The 14,366-nt window shown below is 39.3% G+C and overlaps 1 protein-coding gene across 6 annotated transcripts in view; it reads left to right on the top strand.

Annotated features, from left to right (window-relative positions):
* unc80 (unc-80 homolog (C. elegans)) overlaps nt 1-14,366 on the top strand; it is a 214,181-nt gene that overhangs the window by 109,537 nt on the left and 90,278 nt on the right. For all 6 annotated transcript variants that reach the window (XM_073046799.1, XM_073046802.1, XM_073046797.1 and 3 more), the window contains 4 exons: nt 1,286-1,486; nt 2,428-2,532; nt 7,927-8,065; nt 12,894-13,075. In XM_073046799.1, the coding sequence (XP_072902900.1) occupies nt 1,286-1,486; nt 2,428-2,532; nt 7,927-8,065; nt 12,894-13,075 (627 nt within the window). The remainder of the gene's footprint in view (nt 1-1,285; nt 1,487-2,427; nt 2,533-7,926; nt 8,066-12,893; nt 13,076-14,366) is intronic.

Raw genomic sequence — 14,366 nt, 5'->3', positions numbered from 1 at the left:
ACGCTCTCATTTTGACCACAGCTAGATGACCGGCATGTAGCTCTTCCAACACTTTCGCTCTCAGCTCAGATGGTACAACTGTCAATCTCCACACAAGGCAACCCCCATCAAGGACAAGTTCATCCCAGTGCTAGTAAAAAAGTGGGGAAACTGGACTTTCTGCTGCACATTCCAGCTTTGAGCAGACTTGAGACAATGTGGAATCTTATCTGCTTTATTTTCGTATCATCTCTGCCGTAATAAGGAGACTTTCGATTTGCTTTAGAGAGAATAGGTCAAAAAGATTGCCCTCTTTTGTAAAATTTATTTTTAGGTGTTTCCTTTTCCAAGGGTAAATGAGACAATCCATCAGTATTTCCATGTTTAGTTGTCCTCTTGAATTCGATCTTATAATTGTGGCCTCTGAGAAACAGCGCCCATCTCTGCATTCGTGCTGCTGCTGTTGGTGGAACATCCTTCTGTGCCTTTGTATTCTCTCCCATATAATTGCTAACTGAAACGTTTTACACCCCAAACAAAAATCAGCTGAGGTGGAGAGAGATGCAGAAAAGGAAAAGGAGTGTCAGAGATGGTGGAAGTTAATGGAAAAAGTAAAATTAACAGATTCTGCACAATGCAGGATCCAGCACCAATCAGTAGTGTAGAAAGAGCTTGGGGGAGTGAGTGGGGTGTGGGATTGTGCTAGAAAGGCATTGAGCAAACACTTCCATGCTGTCAACAAACAAATCAGTGTAGCTAGGGCTCATGGCTACCCCTTTGATCTGTAGAAGATGGGAAGAACAAAAGCAGAAGTTGTTGGTTGTAAGTTAAATTCTGCCAAGTGGATGAGAGTGTTAGTGGAGTGAAATGGATTAGTCCTTTGTTTAAGAAATAAAACCAACTAGCCGTAAGACCATCTAGGTGAAGAATTGAAGTAGCCAGCTTGGGACCAGGAAATTGGGCATTATCAAAATGGTTAGCGGCATGAACGGTGCCTCGCATTCAAGTGGAAAAGGACTGACATGTTGACTTCTGCCGCTACTGACGCCACTTGACCTGTTAAATTCTTCTAGTGCTCATCTCGATTCCAGCATCTGCAGTCTCTTTGGTCTCCTTTTTAATTATAGGTAATTGTTTTCAGACATCAGAATATATTCTCCAGTTTCAGACATATTTGACTTTAGTTCTGAGCTTCGGTAAGGCATAAGTGACACCAGAATTTACCTGTGTGTTGTTGGATTTCTTATTTGGTTGATAATAGGATGAAGTTGTTTAATACTGTTAATATTATGTTTCTTGTCAAAAGGTTATGATATTGTTATGCAGCCAACAAAGTTTCATCTGTTGCCATATTGATTACTGCCACCCGTGTTGCTACCAGCATCACAGCCGATCTTGCACTCGACTTGTAAGGGCAATCAAACTCCTCTATGGAGACACTGTTGATACAGTCCGCGATGATGATTCTGGAAGTAAAATAGGGTTGAGACCCAAGAAATCCAAAGAGGTATTAAAAATTCAGCAACTGTACTGTATTTTGGAAGTAGAATTTTGTTTTCCTGTTGCATCCTTATTCTTAACATATTGTTGTCTAATATTTGAATATAACACAGTATATATTTAATTTGACTAAACTAACTTGTTTTGGTGCTTATCAAATGTACTGCTTATTGAATGCTGGATTGATCAAAGATTCAGTTATTTTCTTGTGAATCAGGTGGAAAATAAATATTCTTTTGAAGTATTTATATCTTTAGATGAGTCTTTAAGGGCAATTAATAGCGATAATACAATGGCCGACAATTTACTGATGTTACTTTGGAATTACATTGGAGTGTGTGCAAAAGAATTTTACAAGGATGCTGGAAAATGAAGCAAGATTGGATATGCTGGAAAAGGAGATACGAGACTTTAACAGAGACGTACATAATTTATAAGAGACCAAGTTGGAGTCAATAGGATCTCCAGCAGAGGTGTAAAATCTGGGTGCATATATTTAAAGTAACTACGTAGCTGTTTCAGCCTGATGGATTGTAGAGATCTGAAACTCACTGCTGAAAGATTAGTAGAGAGAATATGTATAACATTTGGTAATTGCTTCAAGCAGGAAATATATCATTTTTTGAACTCAACCTGTGGCAGAATACTCTAGAAGAATTTAAAGCCCTGTAGCAAGTGTAAAAGGTAGAATTTTACCATTGTAAGTTATGAAACTAAGAATTGACCTACAAGGCAACTGAACGATAAATGTAAGCTTGATTGGCATGGCTATGATTGGCAGGAAGACCTCCTGCAAGTTAATTTTACTGTAACAATGGAGATAATCTAAAACACAGCAATAATGAAGTGTTTATTTGGAGTGTGAAGAAGCAGAATTAACTGCTTGTCATTTAAACCTGTTCATTTTGGAATGCAATTCTATATTTTCTTTTTTTTCCCTTTTTTTAGTGCTCTGACAAGTCTTGCCTCCGTACACCTTTGAGGAAAAGGATACCTGTTACAAGTCTGGATGGGAAGAAGGATTCCGGAATGTTGAAATATATTAGGACTCAGGTATAGTTATGTAATTACTCAGTTTTGTTTTTATTCTCAAAGTAATAATAGAAAGATGTACATAATAATTTTCATCCATCATTTTGTGCTGCTCATACAAGGTACATTTAATTTAGAAAATATTCAAGCAATAATAGTGATGCTTAATTTCTGATGCTAACATAAGTGACTATTTGGCACTAGTTTCAAGTATGCTTAAACTATGGAATGTTATGGAACAACTTAAAAATGTGTAGTATTTTTAAAGTTTTGACATCAATACTTAAAACACAAGAAATTGAGGTCTATAAGAAAGTAGTATCAACTAACTTCACAATGGCATCGTTGAAAATGCTGCTAGTTAGTGCAAGCAAAACCAAGATCTGTTTGGAATATTGGACGGAGGTGGTGTGATTAGTCTGTTCAAATGGTGACATGATGTTGTATAGCAGGGATTCCCAACCTGGGGTCCACAGATCTATTGGTTAATGGTAGGGGTCCATGGTATAATGGAGATTCGAAACCCATGTTGTACAGTTTCTGTAATATTCAAGGTCAGGCAAGTCAACGGTTGTATGATTTGCAGATAAACATAAAAATTGGTGAAGTCATAGTGATGAAGGTTGTCTAAGGATGCCATGAGGTATAGGTCATTTGGAAGGTTGAGTGAACTTACTCTGGACATTGAGGTAATGCACTTTGGAAAGTCATATTCTGATAGGACATATAGAGTAAATGGGAGCAATTTTAGGAACATTGATGTGCAGTGTAGAGAAATCTTGGGTAGCAAGTTCGTAATTCCCTGAAAGCGGTGACACTAGTGGCTAGCTAGAGAAAAGGCATTTGGTATGCTTGTTTTTATAGATAGGTATTGAGTATAAGTACATATTGCTGGTAGAACTCAGCAGGTCAAGCAGCTTCTGTGGAGGCAAGGAGATGGTTAATGTTTAAGAAAGAAACGCTGCAGCAGGATAGTATGAAGAATTCAGAGAGAGGGGTGAGTCAGTGCTGGTTGAGATGAGGAACAATGGCCATCTGGAGTCCAGTTGGAAGATAGAGACAGAGCACAAAACTGATAAGTGGAACCAGATCAGGGAGGAATGATAGGCAAATGGAACTCAGAGGGTCGAGTTTCAGGATGAAGCTAGTGGCTGATAGGTTGAAAAAGATGAGGGAAGTATCATAGGCATATGGAGCCAGAAAAGAGTAAATAGAGACAAAGACTGTACATTAGCTATCACTGCTCGGAGTCTTCACCTGCAGGTACCTTTGCAAGGTCTACACAATTTCATTCCTAGCCTCCCTCAATGTCTGAAGATGCACTTGGCCATTTCCTGTGGATTCATCCACATGATGTGCTTTAAGGCTACCAACGCTTGCTCATACATGGTCCGACATTACTAATTTACCTTAGTTCCTTACCTCCATGATCTTCTGTACAGTGAAATCTGACGAGAAATAGTTATTAAAAATCTTACCCATCATCAGTGGTTCCATGTAGACAGCCATGCTGATCTTTAAGGGGACCTTTTTACTCTTGCCACCCTTTTACTCTTAGTATACCTGTACAACATCTGATTTTCCCTAATCCTGCCTGTCAGATTCACCCTGTGCCCTCTCTTTGAACTCCTGATTTCCCTCTTAGGTACCTTTCTACACTTTGTGTACTATAAAGGATCAATCGATTCTGACTATCTATTCCTGAAAGGATGTAATATGTTAACTTGGAAAATGAGTTCAGAATTATATTGAACTTTGTTGAAACAGCTTAGGAGGTCAAGATAAAATGTTATTACAGACAAGTGTAAAGAACCACATGCAAGGGAAAACTGAGGTGATACTAAATGTATCACAGAGGAGCAAGATTAGACTTGTGACAATCTCTGGTGAAATTCCGAAGTAATTTTGTTGGAATGGAGGTCCTTTGCAGATGATTCCCTGGTTTTAATGAAAAGAGAATGGCACCAAGGATAGGATGTGTTGTTCCATCAAATGGGATGACAGTGTAGTGAGCCAGAAGATGCTTGTATAATCAGTTCTGATCAAGGCTGCCGGTGAATAAATAGATTACCAGAATCATTTGTGGCTTTAAAAACTATTTCAGCATAGTGGAACTCGTGGAATTCCAATTGTAGAATTGCAGAAAAAATGTGCACAGATACAACAAATGATACAACGGTTTATAAATGGGTAGCTGGTGTAAGGGCAGGGAAAGCATAGTTTATTTTTTGAGAGAAGGAATAATAATAGTTGGTATGAATGAACAGTATGGGATAGCACCCAAGAAAAGAACTATTAACCATCTCACCCAGTGCGAGAAACAGAAAGGAAAGATGAACGCAGAAACTTAGAATGATGTGAAGGAAACTGGTTTGGGACTCCTGAAATTCACAAAATCTGGAAGATAGAAATATTATTTAAAGAAAGATTTGAGTTCAAACTGTGGTGGTGAGGAATATCAAGGAAAGTTTCACACTGAATTAAGATAGGAGAGGGAAGTAGATAAATCAATGATCTTAATGTTTGTGACAGTTCATGATCATCTTGCACTGCTCCGATGATACTGTTTCTGCTGTGAGTTCCATTAGCATTTTTCATTCCCAAAGGCATGGTCTTTGTTAATTGTCCCTAATGTGTAGGTGAGTGGCAGAATCTGGGGGAAGTCCGAATGTGTGGAAAATAAAATGGGATTAATGTGAATGTGTGGTTGATGGTCTGTGTAAACTAGGTTGGCTGAAGGACCTGCCTTTGAGCTGAGTCTCTCTTTAAGAAGAATAGCTTCCCAGAGCTGTTATCCAGCACTATTATTCCACAGCTGTAGCAGAGCTGGTGAATTCAGCAATCTTGAAGCAAGGTGAATGATATTGTTTTGATTTGCTGCTGTAAGTGGCATTTCAGTGGGGTGAATTGAGACCCAGATAGCTAACAGGTGACTGTTTCAATTCATTGACTTGGGATTTCTATGATACTGCCTGTGGTAAACCATGTATATAGGTTGTAACTGGGTTATCTGTCTGGACATGCCTGGACACGCCCCTCTGCTGACTGCTCCCGTGGCTCCTCCCACAGACCCCTGAATAAAGGTGATTGTGTCACGGCTCCCCCCACAGTCTAGGACAGCCCTACAGCATGGATCCATTTTACTGTTTATAAAAAGCCTTTCAGTATTTACTCTACTTCCAGTCTTTTGGAGTAATTGATAGTGCGTCACTGAGCCCATAGCTCAAGTATATGCTGGCGAATCCATAGTTATCCCAGTGCTGCTCAGTGAATCTTTCACCTCAGAAGTGTGGCCAGCAAGGTTATTGGCAAAGTCTCATGAGTCCCTGTTGTGCAGAGTGTGGGGAGGGGTAGTTGTTGCAGTTAGGTGCAAGACCCCAGCTTTTATTTTTGAGGACAAAAGGAGCTCTAATGTACTTTCCAGTCCAACAGAAGTTTGTAAAAACGAGATTCTGCAGGTGCTGGAATTCTTGAGCAACACACCGAACACACTCTATAGCTGCCTGACTTGCTGTGTTCCTCCAGCATTTTGTGGGTGTTGCTATAGGACTTTGTAACTTCTTTGTAGCTATCTTCTGTGGAGCCCACGTGCCATCAAAATTGCATTAAGGTCATTTGTTAACTTTTCAGGTCCTGTTTTGAACTAATGAGCCCAAATGCCTGTTTCGTCAAGCCTCCCTCTTTCAAAATAACACAGATCAAAATATAAATATTAATTTTGCAGGCAGAAGAGATTAGTTGGCTATTTGATTGCTAATTTAATTAGTTGGCACTATATTGTGCCTGAAGAATCTGTTTCTGCACTGTGCTGTTCTATATTCTATGATCAAGTCTGTTGATCCAATTTCAAGATCCTAACCGTTTTCTTCAGGCTTCTCTCCCCAAATGAAAATGTGTTCTCAGTTAAACAAAAGGCATTGATGAGATAACTAAAATACTGTCACTCAGGGTAAAATATTATAAATTACTGTTAAAAAGTATAATGCCTCTTTATCATCCGATTTATTACAGCTGGTAAAATTATTTGCATCTCATCACTAACTCCTTTGACATTGAAGTCATTATATCACTTAGCTTGGAAATATAAATTTACCTGCTTGTAACCATCCTGCATTAACTGTGGAAGTTGCTCTGTATTGTTGCATTCTATCATTCCGAATTTTATGTGCAACAGTCTTTTTGCAAGCATTTCATTTATACTTAAGGTTACCTGGATCCCAGTCTTGGTGGATTTTTGTGACTGAGTGAGGAAGAATTTTGTTGTATGAATAGAATACGAGGAAATCAGTGGGAGAATGAGATTGCTGCAAAAGCCTGCATAAACTAGATGGGCCAAGTGCTGTGTTCGTTTGTTTGAGAATGTAAGATGTCTGGTTCCAGATTTTAAATTTGGTATGTGAAGGGTGTCAGAGTGGGGGCATTGCCTGCATGAAGTAAGTTGGGAGAAAGCACTGCTTTTCTCGACTCACCCGCAGAGCTGTTGAAATACTTTTCATGCAGCATTCTCAGCTCTCTTGAACTGCTCATTTTACTGAGCGGTAGAAAACTCAGAATTAAAATTGGATGCAAGATAACTATTAAGTTTAGTGCATTTATTTTCTGATAATAATTCCTTGTTGTGTTTCAGTAACAATTGGAAGTGGATAGGTTGAGTTCAATTTTAAGAATTTGTATATGATAACATAGGGGCTCCCTGGATACAGATGACCCAACTTACAGAAATACAACTTTAGGCAGAATGTTCCATATACTTTTAAAGCATTTTCAAGCTTATAATATTGAACTTCTTATTATATTCATGGGTACAGTGTATATTCCAATAGTTTAATTATAGGGAGATTTAGCATGATTATTCAGTGAAATGAAAGAGTTGTAATGAGTATATAAAGAGCAATATGACATCAACTACGATAGAAATTGTTTGACTTACGGAGAAATCGGCTTAAGAGCAATTCTCAGGAATGAAGTTCTTACATAACCCAGTGACTGCATATATAATATATCTAACCTTGTGCATACAATTTTATGCTCAGGTGGTTCCATTCCTACCTCTCTGCATTCACAAAGTTCAAGCCCCACTCCAAAGTGCTAAAGCACAGAGCTCTAGATGTGTGTCCCATGACTGTACTGTAGCATACTATAGTGTTACTGATGCTGTATATTGGGTGAAAAACTGACATGTTGTCTACTTGTTCAAATAACCATAAAAATCCCTGTGGAACCATGTTAAGATCAGGGAAATTATCTTCAGTTTCCACTCCTCAATCAATATCATAAAAACCCTCACATGTTATTTCTTAGTGTCTATTGCTTGTTAAGTTTCCTGTAAATGGAATTGAGAGAGAGTAGTGCAAGGTGCTCAATATAATATTTTTTTCTTTTTATAATTCTATTTGGTCCTTGTTTTTAATGTAGGTAATGAGCCTGTCTCCAGCCCCTCTGTCGTTGTTGATCAAAGCTGCACCCATACTAACCGAGGACATGTATGGAGACATACAGCCTGCAGCATGGGAGCTTCTTCTCAGTGTAGACGAACACATGGCTGCTGCAGCTGGTAACGTCAATCTCATTGTGACACATACAGCCAATACTATACCTCAAAAACTAGGAAGTTTTAGAAGTTGCTTTTTATAGAATGTGCTGTGTATTGGTGATTTCCCTGTAGTATTCATTCTACATTGATGTGACAGCATTGATATGCCACATAACTCAGATTGGACAGCAGAAAGTTCTTCATTGCTGACAATTTTATGTGTCTTTAGCTGGTTTTGAGGAAATAATGGTATAAAATCTATTGCCTTATTATTGTGCTTATTATTATGCAGTAAGACCAGTATGTTACTTGCAATAAATTGGCAGGTATGATTTGTAAATAAATATTTAATCCCTTTTGGTTAGAAAAATCATACAATCTTCCAGTAATTTGTCACATTACATAGAAAACCAACAGCACAATACAGGCCCTTCGGCCCACAAAATTGTGCTGAACATGTCCCTACCTTAAAAATTACTAGGCTTACCTATAGCCCTCTATTTTACTAAGCTCTATTTTACTTACTTATTACGATAATAAGTTTGGGGATGGGATGACTTTTTACGCACTTACAAAAGGTATTTCATGTTTAAGTTTATAATTATTGATAGAAATCCCCATTTGGCATTTGGGAATCTTTGTACTATCAGCTATTATTTTAACCAAATAATAAATGTCAGTGATTTATTTTTTAATCCTGCCAGCCAATATCCAGGGGATTATTGATGTTCAGTTTATTTACAATTGAGTTGTAAATGCAAGTGGAGCAAGCAGTTTAAAAAGATTAGCAAGAAAGTAAATTGAGTGGAATTGAGGTTCATTGTGTATTTTCATGAAAGTAAATGCAATGAGTAACTTGATGAAATTTAGTCTTTTTTATCATAGTATGTTGTTATGGCAATGGTAAATTAGAACTATTCTCAGGTTGTTCAGTTCCTGCTTTCAACGTAGACACTGCCTCAAGGCAATTCAGAATTTTGGGATCTTTGCTGGAATTTATTGATAGCAGCATTGGAATACACTAAAAATAAAACATAGAGGAACAGCAAATATAATTAAATGGAAAACTCTGTGATGACATAGATTCTAGTATAAGAATAGGACAAGGTTATATGGTATATCTCAAATGGATGAAAGTACTAAAAAAAACATTGGTGTATACAAAGGGAGTATAAAATCCCATTTATAGGAAAGTGGAAATCAAAATATGTAAATTGAGTGTGAATTAATTTGTAACGTGAATATGGTACTTTTCTGAATTCTGAACAGATAATATAGAATGAAGAAGTATTTTTCACCCCATCCAAGGAAGTAAGACCTCGAGAGAAGGCTTGCAGAAGGATAAATTTAAAACTAATCTGCAAGAAATTTAGTTTAATTGTTTGGGCAAGTAAACTATTAATGGGCAAGATATTTAATGGATTCAAGTGATACTGGTTCATGGAAATGCAAACTAGATAGATTTACCAAAGAAAAAATATTTTGGGGAAATATTAAGAGTAATTTCAGACCTGGCAAGGAACTCCTTTTATTCGTGGTATGTGGGCATCATTGCCAAGAGATTTATCACCTATTCCCACTTGTCTATGAGATGATTTTGGTGAGTCATCACAGTCTGTGTGGAACAGCAGGGTTGTTACATATGGAGTTCTGGGATTGTGATGTGATCATGAAGAGAAAGCACTCAGCATCTTAAAACAGATTGTATGTTTCTTGGAAGAGAACTTGGTGTGTTAGGTGGCAAGCAATAGCTTCTGTTGGCCTTCTGGGTGAGGGAGGTCACAGGTCTGAGATGGTCTGTCAAAGAAGCTTTGTTCAGTTGTTGTATGGGGTCATGGAGTAAACAAGCAGTGCAGTTTTAATTGTAGGTGAATGTGGAGTTGAATATATATTTGAGGTCCTTATCAAGCAGAGATGATCATCATTCAAGACAAAACACCCGGCTTGATTGGTAGACCATCCTTCCTCCTTAACATTTACTTCTTCCAGGAAACCACCAGTGGCTACAATTTAGCCTTCTACAGTAAAATCTTGCAACGTAGGGGACAGCAGTGCTTCGCTTCCTGATGAGCTCAATGCCTTCTATGCTCGCTTTGACCACCAGAACAGGGAGGAACGATCACACACCCATGTCTCCTGATGATCCTTTGGTCTCAGTATCTGAAGATGACGTGCAGGCTGTCTTTAAGAGAGAGAATCTAAGGAAAGCATCCGGTCCGAACAGAGGACCTGGCTGAGTACTGACCATCTGGCTGGTGTATTCATGGATATCTTCAACCTCTCACTCCTGCAATGTGTGGTACCCACCTGTTTCAAGCAGGCTTCAATCGTACCGGTGCACAAGAAGACCGTGGTAACCTGTCTAAATGACTATCGCCCAGTGGCACTTACATCCACAGTGGTAAAATATACTGAGAGGCTGGTGTTGAAGCATGTTGAACTCGGCATTTAACACCATCATCCCCTCAAAACTAAGCAGTAAACTCGAAGACCTGGGTCTCAATATTCCCTGGTGCAGTTGGATCCTGGATTTCCTCACTTGTAGACTCCAGTCAGTCCGGATTGGCAAAAACATCTCCTCTACAATCTCCATCAGCGCAGGAGCACCACAGGGCTGTGTGCTTAGCCCCCTGCTCTACTTGCTTTACATTATGACTGTGTGGCTAAGTACAACTCCAACACCGTATGCAAGTTTGCTGATGACACCACTGTTATGGGCTGTATGAAAGGGATTGACAAATCAGCGTAGAGGAGGGAAATTGAAAACTTGGCTGAGTGGTGTAAACACAACAACCTCTCACTCAATGTTAGTAAGACCAGGGAACTGATTGTAGACGTCAGGAGAGGGAAACCAGAGATCCATGAGCCAGTAATTATCAGAGGATCAGAGGTAGAGAGAGTCAGTAACTTAAAATTCTTGGGTGTCACATTCTCAGAGGGCCTGTCCCGGATGCATCATATAAATACTATTGTGAAGAAAGCACGACAGCACCTCTACTTCCTCAGTAATCTGTGGAGAATTGGCATATCATCGAAAACCTTGGTGAACTTCTATAGATGTGTAGTGGAAAGTGTGCTGACTGGCTAGATTACGGCCTGGTATGGGAACACCAGTACATCACAGGTTAAACCCTCCCAACCATCGAGCACATCTACATGAAGTTGCTGTAGAAAAGCAGCATCTATCATCAAAGATCCTCATCACCCAGGCCGTGCTCTTTTCTCACTGCTTTCATCAGGTAGAAGGTACAAGTGCCTCAGGATTTGCACCACCAGGTTCAAGAACAGTTCTACCCCTTGACCATTGGACTGTTGAGCAAAACGGGATAACTACGTTCATTTAAGGACTGTGTCATATTGTTATTTCATGCTCATTATTTATTATTATTTATTTATATCTGTGTTTGCCCAATTTGTTTACTGATGCTTACAATTACAGTTCTATAGATTTGCTAAGTGTGCCTGCAGAAAAAGAACCTGAGGGTTGTATGTGGTGGCATGTATGTACGCTGATAATAAATTTTACTTTGAACTTTGTATTGTCTGTAAAATACATGACAGTTACTCGCCCAGTCAATGTCATTTTCCCTTGTTAGTTTGCCACATTGATCTGAAAAGAAATCAGGGATGGTGACAGAGGTATCTGGGATGCTAGCTGTTAATTATATTTCTTTGAGTATGACTACATCAGGTTGTGGTTTGATTAATGTGTGAGATATTTCTCCCAATTTTGGCACCAGAGCTTTTTTATGTCATTATTTCTGAATCTACTGTTGATGCCAAGCAATGAGTCTCCTGTCTGTTTTCACCATGCTAACTGTTTCCAGCATTCTGTTTGGCTTGTTGCTAGCTTACTCTGCATGTGGTCCTATTGTTTCTGGTGTTAACTTTCCAGTTTTGAATTGCTGAAGTATGTGTTTTTTTTTCTCTGAATGCACAACAGATGGTCTGCCTTTGGATTCTGCAGGTTTCTAGTCACTTAGAATTGGATCTTCAGATACCATTTCCCCTCAGCACTAGGAGCAGGCTCAAGTGGAAAATATTGAGTTTATTGGGAAATTGGAAATATGGCAAACAGAGCACTGATGGGGCAGCTAGAAAGTAGGGAGCAGACTAGTGAGAACAATGCCCTTTGTGCCTTTAAATAGTCCAGTATCTTGTTATTGTTGAGGTTAAGTAGAGTGCTGGGGAAAGGTCTTAGGCACATATATAAAGCTGGGATGCCCAAGAATTTTGCACAGTACTGTAGCAATTTTATGTATTACACTGTATTACTACCACAAGTAAAACAAATGTCATGACATGTGAGTTGCTATGCTTCCTGATTCTGATGTAAGTCTCTACTGTGGACTGAGAGTGGGAAGGGGCCAGAGAGAAGGGAATCATGGTTGGGAAAAGGAGAGAGCAGGAAGCACCAGAGAGACATTCAGTAATGATCAATAAGCCAATTGTTTGGAATCAAATGACCTTGCCTGTTATCTCAGGGCTAGGGTTGTTTCCACCCACACCACCCCCTGCCCTTGCAACTCTGTCTCTACCACTTGTCCCACACCCCTCTGATGGTGCTCCACCCCTGACATTCCCAACAGCCTTTGCTCCCACCAGATTTACAAACTTGCTCTTGGCTCCATGTTGACAAATACAGTACCGTGCAAAAGTCTTAGGCAACTGAGCTATAGACACACACACACACACACACACACACACACACACACACACACACACACACACACACACACACACACACACACACACACACACACACACACACACACACACACACACACACACACACACACACACACACACACAATGTTTTTATATATATTATATTTTCCCCTTTTTACAGCTGCTATGTTTCTGTTGTGTGCGGTAAAAGTTCCTGATGCTGTATCTGATATGGTAATGTCCGAATTTCACCATCCAGAAGCAGTACAACGAATCAATGCTATTGTGAAATTTAACACACTCTGGAGATTCAGGTACCAAGTCTGGCCACGGATGGAAGAAGGTGCACAACAGATCTTTAAGGTAAGCTTTACAGGAATAAGCGTACATTCAGGAGTAACTCTGCTCTTGTCTCTATTGCTACCTCAGTATAAAAGCATCTACTGTTTAAGAAGGGAGAGAAGCAGAAGAATGGTAATTATAGGCCAATTAGCCTGACTTTGGTGGTTGGCAAAGTGTTAAACTCCATTATTAAGGGTGAAGTTTTGGGATATTTGGGGGCACACAATAAAGTAGGACAAACTTAACATGATTTCCTTAAGGGGAAATCTTACCTGACAAATCTGTTAGATTTCTTTGAGGAAACAACAGGCAGAATAGACAAAGGAGTGTATTTGGATATTGTTCACTTGAATTTGACCAGGTACCACATATGAGGTTGCTAAACAAGAGCCCATAGTATTACACTAAAGATACTAGCATAGTGTCTGCTTGGTTGCCAGTGACTAAAAGAACTAGATTATACAAGAATGGGTGTCATGATGAGGCTTTATAAGGCATTGATCAGACAACATATGGAGTATTGTGAGCTGCTTTGGGCTCCATAACTTAAAAAGAATGTGCTGTCATTGGAGAGGGTCCAGAGGAGTTTCACAAGAATGGTTTTGGGATTGAAAGGGTTGATATTTGAGCAGTGTTTGATACCTTGCACTTGCTGGAGTTTAGAAGAATGATTGGGGGGGGGGGGGGGGGGGAGGAATCTCACTTAAACCAACCAAATATTGAAAGGTTTAGACAGTGTGGATGTGGAGAGGATGTTCACAGTAGTTTGAGAGTCCAGTACCAGAAAGCACATTGTTCTGGTTTCTAGAGGCACAGTTCATTTGTGCAGAAGCTGATTTTTTATATCATTTTCTGCATGAGTTAATTTTAAAGCACGTGGTGGAAAGAACTCCATCCCCTTTTTATTTGCTCTTGAAACAGCAATATCTGTGATTCTTAAATTTTCAGTGCACAAGTGTAAAGGAGAATGAAATAATTGTTTCTCCAGATGTGATGCAGTGCAAAAAAAAATAAACGTGCGAACACAATAATGATAATAGTAAAAAAAATCAATACAAATACGTAAGATAGCTTATATACACAGATTGGTTGCATGTCCATAAAGAGATGCTGGACACAGGAGTGTGTACATAAGGTGACTGACAGGATATGATAAAGTAGTGGTGGTTGGACCATGGAGGGGTGCGATAGTGGGTGGAGATGTCGATCAGCCTTACTGCTTGAGGAAACTGTTTTTGAGTCTGGTGGTCCTGCTATGTAGTCTCCTCCTTGATGGGAGTGGATTAGACAGTCCATGGGTGGGATCCTTCAT

The sequence above is a fragment of the Hemitrygon akajei genome, chromosome 5 (assembly GCF_048418815.1).
Source record: "Hemitrygon akajei chromosome 5, sHemAka1.3, whole genome shotgun sequence".
Lineage (NCBI taxonomy): Eukaryota > Metazoa > Chordata > Chondrichthyes > Myliobatiformes > Dasyatidae > Hemitrygon > Hemitrygon akajei.
The sequence above is the reverse complement of the archived record's forward strand: the minus strand, read 5'-3'. Positions and strand labels throughout refer to the sequence as shown.